Source organism: Microchirus variegatus, assembly GCF_963457635.1.
Source record: "Microchirus variegatus genome assembly, chromosome: 2".
NCBI lineage: Eukaryota > Metazoa > Chordata > Actinopteri > Pleuronectiformes > Soleidae > Microchirus > Microchirus variegatus.
In genome coordinates this window covers 38,817,620-38,841,950 of record NC_139803.1, presented here as the reverse complement: position 1 = coordinate 38,841,950, position 24,331 = coordinate 38,817,620, and the positions used below count along the sequence as shown (strand labels likewise).

Genomic DNA, 24,331 nt, shown 5'->3' with positions numbered 1-24,331 from the left:
TTATAGAATGGGTACAACCCTGGACAGGTCATCAATTCATCACAGGGCCAACATAGAGTCGGCAGGAGGCAGAAAATCCAGAGCCAGAGTTGGACGGAGGGGGCGCCGAGCTGGAGCGCCATAGGCTGAGGGAGCCTGCTGTCTGTGCGGTGATAAGCTTTACTGGTTTCTTAATGGAGCAAATATTTAGAACTCGCTGCCAAGACAAACTGTGCAAGACAGAAAAAGTGATGTGTTTGGAGAACAAAGGTGTTGCAGGCAGCATCAGTGTGTGTGTGTGTGTGTGTGTGTGTGTGTCCATTGGAGAAACTTTAAACACTTGTGTCCACACTGGCTTAAACATTCAGACATTAACGCTTGTTCAAACAAGGGGGAGAGTATGGAGGTTTTCAGAATAAAAGCACATGTGGGTCGGGAACACATCACTGTGCATTGTACATCACGCTGTGATATTCGGATAAATTTATCATCTGAATTACCCCCATTATTATTCCTCCTGTACAGTTTAGATATATCTTTACAGTGGAAGTTCATGCTTGGTGTTTGTTTTATTTTTTAAGTTCTGACAACACAATGTAGATTCGGTGTTCCCTGAAGGTTTTTCTTGGAGCTTTCATGTTAATCTCACAGGATTTATTAGCGTATGGACTGTGTCTAGTTGTCTTAAGCCCTCAGAATCTGTTCCCAAATCCCAGGTCAAATGATTTTCCTGTGTATGCAGGTTTTTATCGGCTTTGGCTCCTATAAATCAGTCGAAATTAATGGAAATTTGATCGAAATTGCAATGCGGCTTGCTGTAATTTTGAAATCTCTGGAGGTGCAATATTTCTTACAGGCAAAATGTATGAAAATGTACAATTTTTAGATTAAATATAATCCTGGCCCATTCTACAGACTGAAGAAAACATCTTTGTTTCTCACAGATCTGCAAAAATATGACACAGGAATCATGTGTTCATCAATCAATGTGTTATTCAAATGAAAGTGAGAATATTTATGTCAAAAGTGCCATTCCCACTCATATAGTGAATCATGTCGCGATTGCAATATTATTCAAAGATAATCGCAATTACGAAGAAAAACGAACTTATGATAATTTGTCAAACGTGTAAATAAAGTGTGAAGATGTCACGCTGATCTATACCAAAGTAAAACCAACATTTTCCCATCATTTGCTATCGGTGGTTGTTCAGCAGATGTTGAATTGGCCGACAGAAAGTACAGTGACCTTTTTTGTAATGAAGAAGGAAGTCGGGGGGGCATGAGAAAGAATAGTGTAAAATAGTTTGACCACACACACAATGTGGTGGTTTATCTACAGAAATATAACCTCAAACAAACTGCAGCGAGGAAACCCTGTAATAAACGACCCGCCGAGGGCCTTTACCGTCAAAACTTTTTTGCGAATTAATTAACCAGCTCAACACTTTTTTTGATCCCCTTCAACCGCAAATTTATGCACGGACTAAGTGTTTTTATTCAGGAGGCATAACCTCAAAAGTGAAACGTGGCACAAAAGTGCATCATTGTGAAGTAGCCCATCCATTAACGAGGCTGCATCTATGCTGACGGAGGGATCGCAGGGATGCCTGCAGTGTCCTGGTGGGGGGGGGGAGTGGAGGGAGGTCACCTGGGGTAGAGCTCAGCCGAGTGTCAGTCGGCGATAAAGAAGTACAGCTCGCTCAGCATCATCCTTTTCCTTACTGTCTTTATTCTCTTTGTGGAAAAGCGACCTGAGTTCAAGGGGATTCATTGAATCACAGAATGTAATAGAATTCTGTTGTAGATAGTTTTGAACTCCAGTAACGTGACGTGATTAGCGCTCTTGGCTTCCTACCGCAGTCCAAAAACATGCAGATTTGGGGATTAGGTCAAGTGGACACTACTAGATGTTGTGAGTGTGAGAGTCAGTGGTTGTTGTCTCTATATGTGGTCATGTGATGGACTGGTACCCGGCCTTGAGTTTGGCACCAGCGACCCTCAAGCGGTAGAAGATGGATGGATTTGTGCTAGTAGCTTCTCTAAACACCTAAAAACGACTTGGTAAGAAGAGCCTTATAGGTATTACGTAGATATTTGCTTCATGGATAAAGAGAATAAGGGAATCCAGTGTCTTTGAACCTCTTTGAAACCAGAGTCCCAGTTCCGCAGCCCAGCTGTGACAGACCTATGCATCATTCATCCTCATTCATCCACTCCTATTATGTTATCTGACTCCAGATGTGATAGAAAGGCAGAATATTGCAGTCCTGCATGACTTAATTTGGGTACTTTGCCATTTAAAAATGATAATTGTGACATTTGTGTGCAACTTATTTGCCCCTTCACATGATCAAATCTGGACCCCTACTGCCCTAATATGAACTATATGAAGCTATAATACAATCCTGATGTTTGTTTTTTTAATTGATATATGCTATAATTCCAATGTGAACCATGTAGTCATACAGTATTCAGTGCTGCATGAACCGTAGGTGGGAAAACAGTCTGTTACCTACACAATAACTGCACACCCACGCTTAGTCATGAAAGCTACAGTATGCGTGTGTGTGTAGTCCAAGCAGGATGAGTGAGGGGAAGAACAACGGAACTGCAGAGGAGGAGGAGGAGGAGGAGGAGGAGAGGGGGTGAAAAAAAGAAAAGAAAAGCAGACAGTGGAAGGTCAGGGAGCTCACAGGAAGTAGAGGGGTTTCCAGAACTCGGCCAGAGTGAAAATCTGCCCCCACTTGAGTCTGAAAGCTCACTCTCAGCTCGGCCTCGTCTCTCGCCGCACAGATCACAAGACAGTTCCCATGCAAATGAGCAACAACCTACATATTATGTGTTTGTCGACGGAAGAGAGAGGCAGATAGAGAGGGAGAGAGAGAGGCAGATAGAGGATTTGTTTTGCAGTGGAAGGCAGGCGACATTAAGCAGTGGTAATCAGTTCACTCCACATGGATGACATTGTTCACAGCGTGTTGACGTCTTTCACATCGTTCTCTTTACACAGCTGCCATTATAAACACCCCCCCCCCCCAGGAGAGAGAGGTGTAGTAATCCGGTAACCCACTTCCAATGAGTGGTTACATGACTTAAATCTGTTCTACAGCAAGAACCAGAGGAGATAAGGAAATGCTATATAATAAAGTCGCCGCTGTTCACAGCTGGCACGTAAGATAAACACGCGGAGCGGAGCGGCTATAGGAAACAATACTTCCTGTAATTTATTGGTCGCACATAAACATAAAAAGAGACATGGTTTTAACGCTCGCTTGAATGACGACTGGATCACAGGATTAGAATTCCTTTAAAATGGAAAAATGTGTTGCACATATCGACGAAGATCAGTCATCAATGATGAAGTTGACTCATTTCCACACATACACGTCATAACTCATATTCACTGTCGGACATTTGCATATATGAGGAAACAGGAAATAAAAACACTGAGTCACATGAACAATATGGATTTTTTTCCCCCAGAAAGCATTGGCCTACATTTTATTACAGTGCTGTAGTAGACCTGACTAATGGTCCATTCATTTGGAGTTATATAATTGTGGTTATGTATGTATGCATATATGTATATGTATATGTATATGCATGTATGTATGTATGTATATGCATGTATGTATGTATGTATATGCATGCATGTATGTATGTATATGTATGCATATATATATATAAATATATATATAAATATGTGTGTGTGTGTTTGTATGTATATATGTGTGTATGTATACACATATGTATGTATATATGTGTGTATGTATACACATATGTATGTATACATGTATGCATGTATACATTACAGACATTTTCCTCATGTAAAAACAACATACAGAGCGATGCGGAGTGAAATTACAGCCATTTTTCAAGAACACTACCAGGGACTTCAAACTTCTTTTTGTCTGTATCTCATTTTATTTACTGCTTCTGAAAGGCTTTTACAGAAACATACACTTCAGTGCAGTAACTTTCATAGATTGATAGTTGCAGATAAGCTCAGGACAAACAACTGTTTACAGTTTACTGCCTCCCTCGCAGCTTTAATTGGTTCTGCTGCGAACCTGGTTCAGGACGCCGGCACTGCCCACGACTGCTACTCTCTTTGGGGTCAACTTAGCAAAGACCCCCCCTCCCCCCCCTCCTTTGAGGGAGTTTCTAAGGAATTATCACTAATGAAGGTTAATTATCAACACGTGAACAGTGGATGTTTGTTAATAAGTGACCGTTTTTTAGGACCTGCATGGCACAGAGAATCATTTATAACCCCCCTCTGACAACATAAATGGTAGATACTACCCTGAAATAGAAATAGTTTCTTTGCTCTATAGAACAAAGAAACGGAATTATTTTGGTTTTTACTGGATTATGTAAATAATTGCTAGTTGCAGCCCTAACTGTGATATTATAAATGCTTAATTCGACAGTTGTGTGACAAATATCTGCCATTATGTTTGTGAAATGACGGGTTATAGCTAGAGCTGCAGCTAACCATTATTTTCTTAATCGATTAATCTGTTGATTATTTTCTTGATTTGGTCCATAAAATGAAATTTAAAGATGTCTTTGTTATGTGGAGCAAGGAAACGAATAAAAATATTCACATTTAAGAAGCTAAAACAATCAGAAATCTTGTTTTAATCATGAAAAAAGCTTCAAACCGATAAATCCATCACAAAATAGTTGACGATTCATTTAGTAATCGATTAATTGTTTCAGCTCTAGGTATAATGGCTGCATCAGCGTTGCCACAGAGTCGCACAGTGTCATCTCATCCAGTAATTTCGCACACAAACAGGTTTGTCGAGCTTAATATAGAAGTCATGATGAAACTGGACGGCCTCACCTTTTTCCATAAACAGCCGCTCATTGTTTGTTCGATTGGCCTCAGTGATGAAATTAGAGCGCATTGAAAATGTCGGCCCAGGGTGACGCTGAACCCGACAAACGGGCGTTGCTCAACATCATCAGCCTTTTTTTTTGTTGTTTTTTTACCAAAGTGTTTCATCACCGCTCATGCGGTGTGACAACAACAAGTGCGTGCACAACAATCAAAAGAGTCGTTAAGTATTTTTGGTTTTGTGGTGGAGAGAGGCTGAATAAAAATGCACTTGAACCTGAATCACAACTTTTTGTTTACGCCTCAGATCCCCTGACACTGGCGTTATCTAATTTCTGCGCTCAATGAGTGACACGTTGAGTGAGCTAAGGCGAAACTCCGAACCCGAATGAGTTTCACCATGAGTTGACATCTGCCGCACTATGATTATGTCCTATCTCACTCTCTCTTGCTCTGTAACTGCCCGGTCAGAGGTTGCCAGACTGTCTGTCAGCCTATGGCCTCGTCCCTCAGGGGACAAAGCTCCCGTTCTTCCTGGGGAAAGCCCCCACCCTCCCGGAATTCTCCCAGCGCCTACGGGTGCAGGGCAGGGAGTGGAGAGCAGAGAGGGAGAGGGTGGGGGGGGTTAGAAAAGGGCATGTAGGAGGCTCAGATGTGGCTGTTTTATAGCTGCTACACAGGTATTTATATGATTTTGCATTGAGTGCCATTAACCATGGACGTTTTTGTCCTTTTGGACAATTTTTTCTCTTGATCTGGCCGTCATTTTGGCTGTTTTAGTGGAAGGAGAAGGTAGAAGAAGGTCTCTCTTGACAAGTTTTGGAATTCTATAAAAAAATACTCTTTTGCCATTGGAGGAAAAAAGTGTCCACTTCCAAACACTAGTACAGAAACATGACAGAGTTTTTCTCACACACACACAAAACATTGAAAGCTAAAAAGTTATTTTACATATATTTTAAAATCAGTCTTGGGTATGTCAAAGATTAGCCAAAAATATTGACTTTGATGCATTATTAGTTTATGTGTAGCATCAGATTTAAAATGTACTACCCTCTTAAATCATTAAGGACAAAAATGTCCACTTCTTAAAACTGCTTTAAAAATAGTACAGATTTTTTTTTCTCAAACAAATAACAGCAGCATCAAGTAATGAAATTGTCATTTAAAAGGGTTTAAATATCTGAAAATGATTGAATGTTTTGAGCAAGACATTTTTGTAAATAAAATAAATAAAGATTAATTCTATATCACTGTAACCGGGCTGCGAGGAATGATCGCGGGGGAGAAAGAAAGTGTGGTGAGAGATGGAAATGTAGCCGCAGTTCTGAATTATAGAGCAAACATAATTAAGTGAGGTGCAGAGTGAAGAGGTGGAGATCGGCTCTGTGCGGCTGACGGTTGCATCTGGCGTCTTATTGTGACCAGACTGGAGAAAGACCGCTGCTGCAGCTGAAAAGGTTACGGCCTCTATCGCTTGCATTCAGAGTGTGTACAGAATGAACTTCATGTCCTTGAGCGGGAGTGCTGAGCCCTTCCAAGGTTTTGCTCCTTTTGAATGTTTGGGAACTCGATGATGGGTGTCACTGTTGCTTAGTTCTTGTATGACCCTGTCACTCGAACCACGAAAACAGGTTTTTTTTATCTCGTGCAGATTCTCGTGGATTAAAGCTTTCGATCCTCATGACAATCGCTGCGCTTGCATGCACAGATTAGTCGAGCTGTGGCCGTGGCTCGGCTGAGTCAGGACATCGGACGAGTGCCGAGTCTGAGTATACATGCGGGGGAGAGATATGTACGTCTGACTCGGGCTCCATAGGTGGCGCTGTATCTCTCTATAAGCTGTTGACCTTTGTTGCACTGTGGTTCTGTATGTTTCGTAACTGCTGTGCATGTTAACCGTGAGAAGGTCTTCTCCGCAGCTTTCGCTCTAGCCGAGGCCATGTTGTCGTTTGTCCTTTTGCGACAACAGAACCTCAGTTTATACGTCGTGTCCTTCCACTTCCGGGTCGAAGACCGGGGGTGAAATTTTAGTGCATGCATGTGCAGAACGCGAAGTCCGACGACAGTCCGTTTAAGCATCTACAGCTTAAACGGACAGCTGATAGCTTGTTAGCTTGTCTAGACTTTTATGTAATGCTGTGCAAAAGGTTAACGCGCGTTAACGCATGACACGTTTCCATGACGACTGACCGTCCTGTCCATGACTACGTGCCGCGATACCGGAGTCCAGGCACCGTTAGCTGCATTAGCTCCTTTTAGCGCCGGTTAGCATGCCTTCAGTCGAACTGGAGCTGTCTGTTTATTAAAGGAAAAGAGCAGCGCTACAAATAACCAGCGTACCGGTGTACTGCGTATGTGTGCCTCTGTTTTTAAAGTTTAGCGCTACTTTAGAGACTAATTTTAACAATCCGGAGTCATGTAAACATGACGTCACGCGCGTCTTTTTTCCGATCAGTCGTCATGGAAACGTGTTGTGCGTTAACGTTGACGCCGTTAAACGATGTTGACGCGTTAACATATGACAGCACTACTTTTATGTGAATTATTTTGAAGTACAGCACAAATTAGGTTAGCGCTAGTTTTTAATCCCAGTGTCTGCATTTGGTGTCGTCTATCAACAGAAAATGAATGTAGTATTTATATGTATGTTTTCATCAGTCCATTATCACCTGAAATTAAGAACTGTCATATTTTCATTCCCTTAGATTGAGCTCAATAATTACCCCTGTGAAAGTGGTCCTCTTCCACACAGTCTGCCCTGTTTCTATGGAAGCCCAGAATGGACAAATACTGATAAACACTAGCTCTGTGTATTATTTTCCCATAAATATTTTCTCATAAAAACATGCTCAAAAACTATTTCCCATTGCCTGTAGAGGAGTTTGTTTTTCTGTTATTCTTTCCTCCAGTGAGTTGTGTTTACATCACAAATATATACTTTTGTTTATATGTCCCCATTGTAGGTAAAATAAATTAAAATACGAAGAGGAAAAGTGTAAAGTAAACAATTGTCTTTTGTTTCTAGATAATAATAACAATAGTTCTGGTTGAAGGCCAACCAGGACTTGTTTCCTCTTGGGTTTTTTTCTCTCTCTCTGTTTTAATTTCCTCAGAATACAAGGTCACACCAGTAATGATGACACAGCATATTTCCTGAAAAAAAAAGAAAATAGTTTCCACACTAGGTTGCAGTAAACCTCGCTAATATGAAATCCTAATGACCTGAGGGGCTTGCTTAATGACTTGAGGCAGATCGTGGGAAATGTCAATACTCGTGGTCACATTTTATAAGTCAGGTACGGTTAAAATCTGCTCTGGAATGTCTTGTGCAAAAAAAATTAGAAAAGAAAAACCCCCTAACACTGGGATCCTCACTGAGGCGAGCACTTCAGTGTTGAGTCAGTCGCAGCACCAAACTCATATCTAGGCCGCCGCGCTGGCAGGAGTCATGTCTGCAACTGACACACTCTTGTTTCAGAACAACAAACAATAGCAAACAGAGTCCAGTCGCCATGGAGACCTGTCACGGTGTTTTTGTGGTGACATTGTTGGTTTCGCTATCAGGAAGATGTGCTCTGTCTGGGCAAGACCGATCTAGTCACCGCGCTCGCCCCCTTATCCTTTGAAGGAGAGGTAGATTTCCTGTCCTGTTTGCCACCTTTGTCAACACACCTCCTCAAAAAGTGATACCAGGTGGTAGATAACGTCAGACATAGATAAGGAGAAGAAAAACAGATGTATGAACTTATATATAACTTGAGCTAAACCTTAAATTTGCATGTATGGCATTTTCTTTCTGATCAACAACACACAAATACAACATTCAACTTCCTAACTGGCCTCAGCTGATTGTTGCCACACCGCGTCCAGCGAGCAGCTGACTAACGCAGCGGTTGTCAGCCGTGTGATGGCGGCGGTGAGAGGAGGGGAAGGCTGAACAAGGGGAGCTGGACTGTGGATGTACTCAGCCTCAGCCTCAGCTCGGGAAGTGTACTTAGTCTGCTCAAGCAATTTGAATTACTTTTGTTATTAAGTTTGCGTGACTAATATCTAATTATGAAAGTGCTCAGTATTTTTGCAATATCGTGATACGGTCTTAACGTGACTCAAATATTGTGATGATATCGCATTGTGCCGACTCCAAACAGTAACTGTCATGGTAACTGCAAAAATGAACACCTGCGGTTGTAATGAGTCAACCGCAGATGATGATAGCGGCCCCCGCAACAACTGCACATGACATCACTTCATACTCAGACAGGTGCTGACAGAAACTAATGGCGATTTTTCACTACGCATAATACGTAATGGGAAAACGACGTGCCCGATACCAAACCGAGTGGAGTAGAGGCAAGTCGAGCTAGAACTGTATAATGTCAAAGTGCCGAATAGCAACCGCACAGGTGCTGTGGCACTTAACGAGCAGCATTGAGTGATGTCATGCAGGAGCTAGCTGTTAGCTTAGGGTAAGTTGAAAACACTTGCGTTTATGAACAACAAAAACAATACAACTTAACTCAAACTAGCAGTGAGTAATGAGTAGTTGTGACACTTCCTGTTTTATTGCTAGCTATTTTTTAACCGTTAGCCCACTGTGTATTCCCTTGTTTTGTTGAATTCCTCGAGGCCCTCACTCCATGTTAGCTGGGGTGGTTTTAGCTAACTCGCTGTGTTACGTGACTATTCACATGCAGTGGTTGTCTTAGCATAGCCGTTAGCTCACCAGTGAGTTTAGTTGTGTGTGTGTTTTTTTTTTTATGGGTATCTTAGAGTAGAGTAGAGCCAAGTCGTGCTAGAACTGTACAATGTCAAATTGCCGAATAGCAACCGCACAGGTGCTGTGGCACTTAAGGAGAAGCAGCTAGTGATGTCATGCAGGTTGTGCTCATCTTCAGGAGCTAGCTGTTAGCTTAGGGTAAGTTGAAAACACTTGCGTTTATGAACAACAAAAACAATACAACTTAACTCAAACTATCAGTGAGTAATGAGCTGTTGTGTCACTTCCTGTTTTACCGGCATTACGCTGCGTTTACTGCTGCTCTCTACAACTGGAATAAACTAGCTATTTTTTTAACCGTTAGCCCACTGGGCATTCACTCATTTTGTTGAATTCATAACAGTCCTCACTCCATGTTAGCTGTGGTGGTTTTCGCTAACTGGCTGTGTTACGTGACTATTCAAATGCAGTGGTTATCCTAGCCTAGCCGTTAGCTTACCAGTGAGTTTAGTTGCGTGTGTTTGTTTTTGTATGGGTATCTTTTGTTATCGAGGACCAAAACACTTCAAAACCATAGGGAGTGAGGACATTTTGTTCTGGTCCTCCTCATTAGGGCTGAATGATTTTACATAAATGTGACACGCCATGGCTAAACTGGCAACAAGTCGGCCTAGGGCAAAAATGCAAATGTAACGCACATTGAAACATCGATCGGATGATCGTATTGTATGCTGTAACAGGAGCATGTGAGCATTAATATGAATAACAAACCATCCTGATGTGTTTGAATAATGTGTGAATGACACAGCTTTGTGCACAAATATTGTTTTTTTGACTAAATATGTGATTGCAATATGAGGGTGGAATGGTAATGTTTACATAGTTATTCTCATTTTCAAGTGAATGACATAGTTAAAATAATAACTGCAGATCTGTGTCAAACAAAGATGTTTTCTTCAGTCTGTAGAATATGATGTGTATAGTTCATGGCAATATTGGATGTAAAATGCAGTAGGTCATATTGCGATTTTGATTAATTGTTCAACCCTATCACACCTTAAAAAGGCTTTTTGAGGACTTTAGGCTGTAGAGTTAGGATTAGAATTGGGTTTAGGGTAAGTTGTGATGGTTAATGTTATAGGGCTAGAGAATGCAGTATGTCTATGTGTGTCCTCACTATATGGATGCTGCACAAACGTGGGTGTGTATCTCGTAGCATAGATTCCTTACACTACGCTGCTTGTGTGCAGCTGTGTATTGCTTAAAAATGGACACAGGATGTGAGTGTGTCCTGTCTTTGAGTGTCTGTGTTTGTAGAATGACTGCTTTATGTATGTGACCGTGTCACTGTGTGTGTGCGAGTGCTCCATCATCTATAATTCTGCTTTCTAAGCCCAAGCAGCCACTTTTAGCTTCGCCGCATCTCACTCAATCATATGATAACGATCGACACTGGCCACCTCTCCCTCCCTCTCCCTCTCTCTCTCTCTGTGTCTCTCTGTAACCTCGGCTCGCTTTACCACTACTCTTACACTTCCCTCCCGGCGTCTGCCTCAGTCAGTGTCGCGAGTCATGTGACCTCTCTTAACTTCCTAAAATAGTTCTGTGCTTATTTTGCACAATGAACCGTGAGCAGGAACAAGTCTGCTGCTGCTGTTTGTGTTTGTATTTTTGTATTTGTTTGTTTTTAGGGAGGTCCCCTGCAGCCAACTGGCTGACGCCGGGCGTCACTTCCTGGAAGTGAGGCCACGACGCAGTGAGTGGAAATTGGGCGACTGACCGGGGCTTGTTTTTTTAATATTCCAGTTGTCAACCAGCAGGCGGACAAAAAAGTAAAGCAAGGGATCAGGGCATGTTGCAGTAAATATCCTCCTCCTCATCATCGCCACAGCTCGCTCCCACCCCCGTCCCTCAGGGCACCGTGGCGCTGACAGAAACAATGACTCAGCTGTAGAACGACAGCAATTGATTTTCTGCAGAAAGGTTAAATGAGCAGCCACTTCTTTTCCTCACTGTGCTGCTTGTTGTTGTTTTGGCCACTGGCTTACTTTTGCAACCTGACTGGTTTTGTCGTCTTCTCGAGGCAGAAGTGGATTTGGAAGTTTGTGATGGACGTACCTCTCTGTTAAGATTGTATATAAGGACATTGTCCATCAGGTTCCTCCCAAATTAGAACATATTGAATGGCCACTGAGCCAATGAGCTCAGTTTGAATGGAAACCTACTTAACCTTTGATTTATAACCTCAGTTAACGTTCTCCTGAGGACTTAATGGTCTCAGTCGTTAGTTTCACGTCTTCGTCGATAGAATGTGATGGTGATTTAGTAAATTGCGCTCACGTTTAGAGGAAACTAGATGATTAAGTACGGCACAAACGAGTGGACACCAGGGTGTATAACAGCCGGTATCTTCCAATAGGAAACTGTCGTCTGTTGACGTCCGTTTGCAAAACATCAATGTGGTTCTTTGAGGTACTGACACACACGGTCAGTGTTGTGATCTCGCTTATATACAGTCTTCTCCGTCCAGAAACAGACGTTTCTAAACTGCTTCATTTACTACACCAAATTCCATAGAGAAAAGCAGCATTTTTAGCTTGCGGAGACGTGGGAGCTGCTGGTCTACTGATACGTTTTTGTCTTCAAGGTAAAGCTGAACAAAGGATTTCAAACACCCAAAGTCACACAATGACACATCTGAGCTTGCTGATTGAGGCAGCAGTGGATCAACAACTCCTGTGTGCTGTGATGTAAAATCACTGATTTTCTCTATGGGCTTTGGTGCAGAAAAGTGAAATCTGAACTATCCCTTTTAAAGGATTTTGCACCTGCCCTCGTCTCAGAAACAGAACAGATATGATTCCCTGTCCTGGAGGGTTTGTGTGTGTGTGTGTGTGTGTGTAGTTTTGGTAGCGCTTGGTGCAGAATTCATCGTTGGGGTACACTCGGAGAGAAGTCTCCCATCCATCAACACACACACACACACAGAACAGACAACACAACCTCTTGTGATGCATTCCTTTGTGACGTCAAACTCTGCTGCCTCTGGGCTGCGAGGCACAGGATGTCTGAGAGAGAGACAAAGACAGAGACAACAAAGAGAGGGTGTCCTTTATGTGTGTAGTAAAAGATTAAATTCTAATATTTGTGTAGTGGAAGAACAAAGAAAGTGGCTATTTTCTTCAGAAAGATTCAGTCGGGGGAGAGAAGAAGAAAAAGTGGCGAGGACAGAAAGTCAGAAAGTGACTGCAAATAGCAGGAGTCTAACTTCCCTATAATAAGTCAAATTCTTTGCTGCTTCCCCTCCCTGCGTTTGACGGCCAGCCTTGTCCTGAGTGAACGGTGCCCAGCGCTAAAAAAAAGGGAAGAGAGGCACTGCTGCCCGTCCGACTGAGGCATGTGATACACAGTCACACCACAGCAACCGACATCCTTGGCATTATATTCTATTTTCATAGAAACTCACCCGGTGAACCTTCCAGTGCCGCGCGGTTGCATAACTGCTTGTTTGCTCGTAGGGTTATTACATTTTACAGTGTGTACTTATCTCATTTTGGGATTTCTCCCTGGGCATCCGTGTTTACAGACGTACTGTATGAGCACTGAGAGAAGTCAGTCGTCCATATCGGATTGATCTGCTCTGCAGAGTAGTAATCCTCAGTAAACTCCACTCCGTGTTTTTTTTTTTTTTTTCTGCTGAATCCTGGTCATTGTCGTTATGTTGTTTGAGAAAAGGCCGGTTACTGTGCGTTTCAAAGCAAAAACAACGAGTACTAGGCACGTGAACGGCATCATCGTTAACGCACATTAACACATGACGCGTTTCCATGACGACTGACCGGAAAAAGACGTGCATGACGTCATGTTTACAAGCCGTGGCACCGGAGTTCAGGCACCGTTTACCAGTTAGCCCCTTTAGCTGTGTTAGCTCCTTTAGCGTCGTTAGCACGGCTACAGTCGAACTTGAGCAGGAACGTGTACTGTGTACCTGTGTACTGCGTATGTGTGCCTCTGTTTTTAAAATTTAGCGTTACTTTAGAGACTCATTTTAACAATCTGGAGTCACGTAAATATGACTTCTTTTCCCGGGAAGTCGTCATGGAAATGCATTGATGTGTGTTAACGCACTTAAAAAAATAACTTTTTTGAGTAGATTTGGGTCTTTATAAAGTTTGTTTGAGTGAATTATAGTGATGGAAAAACAGTGATGAAAGGCATTTTTTTTTTAAGAAACTAAGAATACTATTTCTAACAATAACGGAATTTGAATTCATAGAATTGATGACAGATAAGTGGCTTCCTGCGGCCTTGCAAAAATTCAATTTGGATTTATCATTGTTGTAGGTCCAAAGTGATCTTAATATGTGAGGCTTTTGTCAGTGATGCTTTAGATGCTTTAAAGTTCCTCTACCTTCTTTTAGGGGATGATTCTAACAGGGACACTGTTGGAAATTGGAACCTCCAGTAGCCTCAGCATGGTTTGATTTGTATTTGTTTGTTATGTTGCTTGTGGTCCTTTCTCCTGTCTGAGGGCAACTCGGACTCTACAGTATATTTCTGTTTTGCAACTCTGTGTTCTCTGCTGCTCAGTCAATATGAATGAGTAACCAGCTCTGTGGTCTCAGTGCTGTGCTGTGTGATGCCGTCACAAAGAGCTATTAAAACACAATCTTTCTCAATTGATTCTTTTATTATCACATTTTGTTGCATTGTTGGAACTAAAATGTGTGCTTTTGGACATGGAGGTGACGATAACAGTTTCCTAGTTATGAATCTGGCGTAAAAAGCAAGGAAAAGAGAAGTTAGTGAGAAATTTTTGTCTTTGTTGATGAATTTTTGTGTGCTGCAGCCTCTTGGATGTCTCGTTATCTGTGACATGCGAACCACCAACGGAAAGTGAAATATATCTCTATGGAATGATGTGACACTTGTTAAATTAAAACATTTTATACTGAAGAGAATTTAAGACAAATAAAACACTGTTTGCAGAAAACATATTAGCAATGTTCTTTTATTTATTTTTATAGGCTGAAATTTGATATTATGATTGCAGGACAAAATTTAAGTCGGGTTTCTGTTCATTAGACACCATAAAAAAACAACAACACTGAATTGTCATGCATAACACAATCGCTTTTATCACCTGTCCTTGACAACTTCTTTTATTTAAAGGGCCAGAGCTGTAGCTGTAAAAGTCTGATTGATCGACGATTCTTTGAAGTGACTGGAGCAAAAAAATGTGTGTAAACTATCGTGAAATGTGTTCACACGAGGCTAATGAAGCCCATCAGCTCCACACGACTCTCTCTACACAGTACAATGTGCTGGAAATGCATGGGAAGAAACATCAAGTGTCTTGTATCACAGAAGCCAAAGAGCTGATTTTTAAAAACCACACCAAGTCTTCTTACCTACATCTCATCTTCCCTGCAGTTCTTCTGGCTCAGCCCATAGAGAACGAGTGCATGGAGGGTTTGACCCTGAAGATCACCGACTTCGGCCTGGCGAGAGAGTGGCACAAGACCACCAAGATGAGCACAGCTGGCACCTACGCATGGATGGCTCCTGAGGTCATCAAGTCCTCCACCTTCTCCAAGGGCAGCGACGTCTGGAGGTGAGCGTGTGTGTGTTTAAAGATCAGGCATGTTTAGCTGCTGTGTAATTTACAATGGAATTCAGCTGAACTGAATCCAGGATTTTTTTTCTTCTTTATTATGTGCACAGGTGTGCTTGCAAGGTATTTAAGTAATCAAAAGTAAGGGCATGGTTCCTTAAAGGAGTAGTTTAACCCTATAATATCAGGGATCAGCAAGTAAATGTGTTTTTTTTGGTAAGCAATTGAATATTTGATTAGACATTGTCTTTAATCACCAGCTACTTAGGAAGACAAATGCGTATTATTGTGCGTCATTTTAATTTAATGTAAGAAGTTATTTTACGGACATTTACTGCCCAAACCTGGTTGTCCATGACAAAGCGTTTTCATTTTTAGTTTTCAAACCAAACTTTTAGTTTAGGTCAACTGTCAATTCTCGCAGCAGAATCTATTTTAATAAGTTCATACTTTTCAGAATAAAAGCACTGAAATGTTAAAGTTGCATTATGTAATAAATCTAAAGCATCTGGCCATAAAATGCTCCTAATATGTCACAGAGACTCAGGAATAATGTTCATATAACAAACTGAACTCAACAACAGTACAGCCAAAATATTTGCATAAAAAAAATATTTTGCAGACTGCAAATCATGTTTATGCTTTGTTATCATGTTTTAGCATGTGGCGCCACCTACCGCCGTCTACCAATCATTGCAGTCAGTAGAGTCTCAGCTGCCGAGCAACCACGGGTTGCCAGTTACGTCAGAAAAAGAAACCTAAAAGACCTCTGTATTTTGAACTTGAATGTAGTAACCGTTTTTGGCCACATTCTTACATATGGCACCTTTAATTTTTTGTAAAATTTTTAGTTTTTTGTTAAATATATTCTTTTTTTGCGGAGGGTTTTCAACTCCAAACCTAAAGCTAGAGAAGGCAGTGCCAACACTGTCATATTCATGTCTAATTTGAAGAAAACTGTGAATTGAAAGGTCACAGGTTGCCTACTTGCCTGCAATATGCATGCAAGACTTAAAAATGACACAAAGGAGTTGCTCGCTGATAAACATATGTTTCTGTAGTGACGGACTTCTCTGTTTGGGGTCGGATATCGTGCTGCAGGATTTCCTGAGGATGTCTGGCATTAAAACACTAAATGAAGTTGAAGTCTTGCTAGATTTAAGCTTCGGCGTTGCAGCAGGAAAGGAATGCTCAAATTAATTTTTAATTTCAGGATAGGTTGTCCAATATCACATACTAATTATCTTCAGCTCTGGAGCCGGACAGTGGACCTGCTGTTGACAGAATCATGGTGGAAGTAGTGGGGGGAGGTGGAGGGTGGGTTTGGGACGACAGCAACGAGGAGATGTAGGGAAAAGAGTGATGGATTAGAGCCCGAGCCGCCGCAGCAGCAGCAGCCATGTGATGGTGTTGCTTCAAAGAGCTGCTCTGTGCTTTGTTGTGGGACATGTGTGCTGCACACTGTCCCATTGTCTGCAGCATAGACGGACAAGGAGGCCACACACACCACACCACACCAAAACCATGGCTTTTTTATCTGGGAAAGATCCTGCATGTGTGTATGTGAGGTAGAGAACAGTGCCTTGATAAAGGTGTGTGGTTTTTCACAAAGACAAACAAACGGTGTGATTTTGTAGAGTATTACACAGTGCTGTGTTACTGCATGATGTGCAGGTATATCAAGTCGAGCCGCAACTAATGATTCTTTTCATAATCGATTAGTCTGTCGATTATTTTCACGATTAATCGTTTGGTCCACAAAATGTCAGAAAACTTAAATCCGTGCGTTTAAGTCAAACCTGGAAATGACGATGTTCTTGAATGTCTTGATTCGCCCGTAAACCATAATGATTCAGTTTTAATGATTTCTTTGTTATGTGGAGCAAAGAAACAATGAAAATATTCACATTTAAGAAGCTAAAACAATCAGAAATGTTGTTTTAATCATGAAAAAAGCTTTAAAGATGAATCGATGAATTTTTTCAGCTCTTCTCATGGTTTCATTTCAGTCCTGCAGATTTGGACCACATCATTCATTCATTATTACGCCCGTACTGAGCCGATGTGGAACCAACCAGGGGACCTTTTTGAAAGCGTCCTTTAGAACATCTGACGATGATTCAGAACATGCACAGGCTTTCTCTCGATTTCCGCGTCCCTTGTCTCTCGGCGACAACAAACCCACGCAGCCTCGTTTTTCACGGCAATCGCTGCACGATCTAGAAAACAGTGAAATAAGCGAGTAGTGGGCGGGCAGGCGGGCGGGCCGCGCTCGGGAAAAATGAAGGGTAATCTTTGTTCTACTATTCTTTCTCATTTGTCCGCGGCCGCTCGTCTCCAGAGCTGCCACGCAGAGACAACGAGCGCCTCGGGGCGAGTCGTCGAGCGGCGTTTCTGCACAGTCACAGTGTGTAGAAGTTGTAATTAAAGAACTAAATAAAAAAGGGCTGCGGCCTGTGCTCTCCACTTAGCGAGCCTCCATACTGCGTTCAGTCAGGTCCGGGCAAAGGCTAATTGACAGTGTGGAAGATCCAAGTCCTGCACCATGCTTTATTTTTTGTTGCTGCTCCCATTGTGTGGCCTCAGAAGTCCTGTGTGTGTGTGTGTGTGCGTGCGTGCGTGTGTGCACATGAGTTCCCACTGAGTTTACTAGCTCGTCTTTCATCCGGCAGAAAATGTTCCAGTGCTTCTTGGTTTCAGTGCCGTCTGTCACTGCTGTGATAATGAATGTGTGAAGTATAATAAAGAAAGAAAGAAAGGCAGTAGAATTAAAGCTCGGGTCTGCAAGTGTAGAAAAACAGGCAATGACAATATGCTACTGATACACTTCCTGTCAACCCCCGAGACAATAATGGTGATGTTTCTTTTGGACATTTTCTGGTCCTTTTATTGTTAACATAAGCAATAAAAGTCCAGATGAACATTTTGAGGCTGAGGTGTTAAAGGGTTAAAAAGGTCAGATTGAATTTGTGAAGTTTGCAAATAGGTCACAGTTCAAAGTTCACATTGCCCAGAGGCAGCAAAAACTAAATAAGAACCCTCTGTTTTGTGACTTCTGCACAATTACCGCTAAACATATGACATATAAAGTGAATCATTACTTTGACTCAACAACAGTTAAGAAGACGAACAAACACATTTTATAAAGCCTTATGAAGATCTGACCTATAAACTCACAGCCCCAGGATGTCCATATAAGGAGTGGTGCATGCTTCCCACGGCACTAAGGGTTAAAGGTTAATGTTAATTGACATTATCAAGTATGTATGACTTTGCAAAAACCAACGTAACACACACCGAACCTGCACGCATTCAACAAGAGTTGTTTTCCTGAAACATTGATATAATCTATAATAGTCTTAAACAATTAAAACCACATTTTTAATCGACTAATTGTTGTTATCAGAGGCTAAAATCTAAACACCTTCATACTGTAATGATGTGTAGCTTTAAAGTTATTCTGCGGAGTATGAAAATATTTATTTCTCCTCTTTCTCACCACCTACTGGTTGTTTCAGAAAGTGCACCACGGCGTACAAGCGGTGTCTCCTCCACTCGGTGACGCACATAGCTTCATCACCACAGGAGCTGGATGACTGCGTCCACTTTTATAGTCTATGGTCTATGGTTGCAGCTTGATTTAAATTATCTTCACAATGTAAAATATATATATATATATATATAAATACTGAGCGCTAAGTGCTGTATGTGTTCTAAAATACTCTCTACACTATAATGAAGCCTGCTGTGGGATATACTGTATACTGTGTCTTACTTTAGTCTCATGCCTTGTTGTGTGTGTGCGTGTGTGTGTGTGTGTGTGTGTGTGTGTGTTTTCCCCCCTCCAGCTATGGCGTTCTGCTGTGGGAGCTGCTTACAGGAGAGGCTCCCTACAGAGGCATCGACGGACTGGCCGTCGCGTATGGAGTCGCGGTCAACAAGCTCACGCTGCCCATACCTTCCACGTGCCCCGAACCCTTTGCACAGCTCATGTCAGGTGGGACACGTCTATGTGTTTGTGTAACTGAATGTACTTCATTAGTCTTGACATGCTCTTTTTCTATTTCCCCAAAGCCGTTTTGAAATTGTGAGAACAAATTTCCTTATATGGAGAGGAAGTTTTTATTTTGCTCGAGCCGCCGGCATCTTTCGATCAATGTATGCTAATTTTTTTTTGAAAAGTTTGAATTTGGAAAAGAATTGCCGCTCTGTAACGCTTCATCTGCTTTATACCAAACTGTCCTCCCACTTGATATCAGTTTCAAATCTCACAAAAAAACAAAAAAAAAATCACCTCAGTGGATTAATTAATCATCAGATTGGTTTCTGATCTGCTTGTAATGCCCACAGTGTTGCAGCAAATTATGCACAACTCCCCACAGCAAGTTAATAACGTGGAAACTCTTTGAATAAGATATCAGTCTGACTCCAGATTATATTATTCACACATGCTCACACTGTAGTGTCTGAAATAATGTACATAAAAGGCCTTAAAATGATAGAATTGTACCTTTTTGTTTACGTGCGGATGAGTTCATGTGTGGATTATAGTGAATCAGTGAGCGACTTCCTTCTTTCACGTCCCTTGATTCAAGAAAAATGTCCAAAGAAGTGAAACTGCACTGGAAATCAGATTTTTTTTTTTCCATTTGTTTTGAGGAAACAACATTTTGCTGCTCGGTACTAAAATAAAACACGGAGTTTTTTGTGCACTACCGTTCAAAAGTTTGGGTTCACTAAGAAATGTCCTTATTTTTGAAGGAAAAGCACTTTTTTTCAATAAATATAACATTAAATGAATCAGAAATACAGTCTATACATTGTTAATGTGGTAAACGACTATTCTAGCTGCAAACGTCTGTTTTCTTTAATGGAATATATACATAGGTGTATAGAGGCCCATTTCCAGTGTTCTAATGGTACATTGTGTTTGCTAATCGCGTTAGAAGGCTATTGGATGATTAGAAAACCCTTGTGCAATGACACATACAGAAAAGTTTGAAGGGCAAAATTATTATTTTGAATAAAAATCATTATTTCTGATCTTGTCAATGTTTTGACGATATTTTCTATTCATTTTGCAACTCTTTTGATGAATAAAAGTGTGACATTTAATGGAAAACGCCAAAAATTGTATAGGTGACCCCAAAACCTTTGAATGGTAGTGTATATATAGCTGTATTATTATAATTATTATTATTTTTTAAAACAATACATGTTCTTCCTATCACTGGTAGTAAATTTGTATTTTTCTGTTCTTTTATTCCACAAGTGTGTCGTGTTCAACCTGCAAAACACAACAGGAGAACTCACCACAGAGAGAACTGACTCAGTGTCACGGTGACATCAGCCACTCTTTTTCAAACCCAGCGGCAACTGAACGATTTTAGATCACGGCGTGAACGACGCGCGTCATAAAATCACGCTGAGAGCAGACGTGGCAACGAGACTAAGTCTAAGAAATAGAGTCGTAGATATTACTCCTTGGGGTGCGGGTGGTGTCGTGTTACATGTTACGCTACTGCTGATCTCACCTGATTAAATTCCTGACATGACCCAGGACTAAATGCTGGTGGTTATCACGTGTCAGCAGGTGTTAGTGAGGGAGATAATTTTATGGCAATTAACGAAAAGCAACACTGGGAAGAAGTCGCACGTAAGCAGTGTAAAGCACTGTGTGAGACCGTTAAGTCGTGAAGTCATCACCTCGAAAGAATCCAAACTTCCATTTTGAAGCCTCCAAAAGTTGTAATTTGACTGGTGCCACGTTGACATTTTGGAAAAATGGAAGTTCACAATCGCACGCAACTGGACTCCTATTGGACGATATCAGCCGTCAATCATGCTGTCGTCCACTCAATGATTTACAAAACGTACATCATCGTTCTATTGAAGAAGACCCATTAGTGAGTGGAGATCAAAGTGAAAAGGAGACTTTTTCCATTTGACTAATTTTTGCAACCAGCGGAGACTCCCCCTGGTGGTTCTTCAATGTATTGACCCTTTTGATTATTATACTCGATTCTACTCGGTTTTGTTGGCTGAAATATGGCTGAACAGGTTGTGATTCAGCTCTAAACACACTAGACTCCTCTTAAATATTGATATTTTAGACATTTCCTTGCTAAATATTCGAGATAATAAACATTTCGAGTTTTCCGTTTTTTTAAACGTCTTGTTAAAGATGCGTTATGTAATAAATCTAAACCAACTGTCCATAAAATCCTCCTAATATGTCACAGAGACTCAGGAATAATGTTCATATAACAAACTGAACTCACCAACAACAACAGTACAGCCAAAATATTTGCATTAAAAAAAAATATTTTGCAGACTGCAAATCATGTTTATGTTTTGAAATCATGTTTTGGCATGTGGCGCCACCTACCGCTGTCTACCAATCACTGCAGTCAGTACTCAGCTGCTGAGCAACCACGGGTTGCCAGTAAACTCATTGCTGCTCGTAGGTCTTACTTGACTCTATCTGCTTTATGTGTGGCAGGGTGCTGGCACCAGGATCCCCACCACAGACCCAACTTCAGCTCCATCCTGGAGAAGCTGACGGCCCTGGAGCAGCAGGTGAGGGAGGAGATGCCTCAGGACTCTTTTCACTCGCTGCAGGAGGACTGGAAACTGGAGATCCAGGACATGTTCGACGAGCTACGGGCAAAAGAGAAGGTAAGAGGAGGCGTCATGAGACGCTTAATGCTCGAATTAAACTCATTATTGTTACTCATTATTGTTATAAGTAAACATAAATAGTCGGCTGGGATTGACTCCAGCTCCATTGTAGACCCTGTGAGGGTTAATGCTTTAGAAGCAGCTATTTTTGCTGCATCACGTCTTTAGATTTCCACCTGAAAGAGACATATTTGATCTGCAAAAACCCAGACACACTGCTTTGAGTTTTGGATATTTGTTTTACTTCGATCTCTGTGTGCTGAGTGATACAGTGAAGGAATCTCAGGTGTTCCACAATCCTCACATCAAACATGAACCTGCGCGACATCAAATACAATGTCAAACAGCAGCTGTCGTCCTTCCATTAACACTGATGAAAAGGTTTTGTCGCAGCCGTCCTCATCCACTCAGGGTTGGAGATAAGAATTTTTAATCTCAGTCACACATGATGTAAAAACGCTTCCTCACTTCCTCCTCCTCCTCCTCCTCATCCGTCAGGAGCTGCGATGCCGCGAGGAGGAGCTGAAGCGGGCCGCGCTGGAGCAGAAGTCCCACGAGGAGTTCCTGCGGCAGCGAGAGCAGCAGCTGGCGCAGTGGGAGCAGGACGTGTTCGAGCGCGAGCTCAGCCTCCTCATCCTCCACCTGAACCAGAACCAGAACCAGGAGAAACCCAATGTCAAGAAGAGGAAGGGCACGTTCAAGAAGCACAAGCTCAAGTGCAAGAACGGGGAGAAGATCAGCATGCCGCAAGGTGCGTGTCTTTCCATTTGGTTTGTCACTAACTTTCCTTTGTTTTGCTTTTTATCGGTTGTTGCTGCTATTATTGTTTCTCTGGTCTTTTAATCAATTTAAAGCCAAAATGTGTGTCAAAGTATAATTTTAGATGAATTTTTGTTTTGTTCTACGCACAAGACACTAGAGAAAGTCTTTCTCTCACAGATTTGCACAAATATCACACAGTGACCATTTTAAATATGTTTTTCGAATGATGACGTAAAAATTACCGTACCCTCTGATTTCGTAAATCATATCGCAATTGCAATTCCTGTCAAAACAATTAGATATTTACTCTAGAGCTGCAACTAACGATTATTAATTGTTTGGGCCATAAAATGTCATAAAATGTTAAAAAACGTTGATCATTGTTTGTCAAACCAAGAAATGACGACGTTCTTGAATGTCCTGTTTTTGTCCACAAACTAAAATGATTCACTTTTAATGATTTCTTTGTTGTGTGGAGCAAAGAAACCAGAAAATATTCACATTTAAGAAGCTAAAACAATTAAAAAATCTTGTTTTAATCATGAAAAAAACCTTCAATCCGATTAATCGTTTATCAAAATAATTTAGTAATCCATTAATTGTTTCAGCTCTTATTTATTCAGAACCGTTCAGCCCGACTGAGGGAGCGTTTGTGTGTATACAGCAGCAGCGACGAGACGTTTTTTTTAACTGTTTTCTTACATCCTCACTCTAACCTGTTAACAGTGCAATGTCACCGTCTGTCTCGACACGACACAAATCACTTCCTGTGTGCAGAGCGGCGGCCGTTGCTGGGCAACAAGAGGCTTAAACATTGCTACGCTGACGCGACGAGCGCGATCAGCGTTGTGTGAACTCATTAGACAATGGCTGCAAATGTGATGGGCATTTGTTTATATTTAAAAGCCGCACAGCCCCAACACACACACACACACACGCGTACAGTGTATAAATAGTATCTGTGTAATTGTTTACTCTCGTATTTTCCTTCTAAATTCTGAACGAGAGCGTAAATCATGTTCATATATACGCGTAGCGGCGAACGCGCAGGTGTGACCCGTCGCTGCTGCGTCTGACAACTTGTTGCTCCCGTCGTCTCGTCCACGCTCAGCCGCCCTGCTGCTGTTTTCAATGTGTGCGAGTGTATTTTGGGCTGAGCAAGCATGTGTGAATGCACCGTGTGTGTGTGTGTGTGTGTGTGTGTGTGTGTGTGTGTGTGTGGTTAGGCCTTTCCCAGCAGCAGCAGCACGGTAGTGATGTGGTGGTGGGGTTTTGATGAGAGGGGTGAGCGAGCCAACCACGCCTCAACACTTCCTGTCCATGGATACACTCCTGACTGGCCTCTCTCATTTTCTTCCTCTCTTTCTGTGTGTTTTCCTCTTGTTTTTGTTCTTTCACCCTCATTCTCCTGTTTCTCTCCTCCTCCTCTAGTGTATATTTCTTCTCCTTCTCTCCCATATCTGCGTCACTCTGCGTTTCTTTTCTGTCTTCCTCTTTACGCCAATATTATTATTATCTTTGCCTTCGTCCTGTGTTGCTCTTCCACTCTGCTCCCTGTGGAGAAACTTGTGCTTTATCCCAAATGCTGCAAAAGCAGATAAGAAAGAACGATACCCAGGGTGCTCGTATTGCAGAATTTGGATTGAAATCATTTTATTCTAATAGACCATTCAGAATTAAAAGATGTTTTACAGCATGTCTGTGTAGCCAGCACATGGAAGCCTTG

At 41.7% G+C, this 24,331-nt stretch overlaps 1 protein-coding gene across 1 annotated transcript in view; it reads left to right on the top strand.

Annotated features, from left to right (window-relative positions):
• LOC310944320 (mitogen-activated protein kinase kinase kinase 11) overlaps positions 1-24,331 on the top strand; it is a gene marked incomplete at its 5' end in the record, with an annotated part of 43,142 nt that overhangs the window by 7,069 nt on the left and 11,742 nt on the right. The window contains 4 exons of the mRNA XM_083910068.1: positions 14,982-15,162; positions 19,011-19,159; positions 21,665-21,840; positions 22,342-22,594. Of these exons, the coding sequence (XP_083766194.1) occupies positions 14,982-15,162; positions 19,011-19,159; positions 21,665-21,840; positions 22,342-22,594 (759 nt within the window). The remainder of the gene's footprint in view (positions 1-14,981; positions 15,163-19,010; positions 19,160-21,664; positions 21,841-22,341; positions 22,595-24,331) is intronic.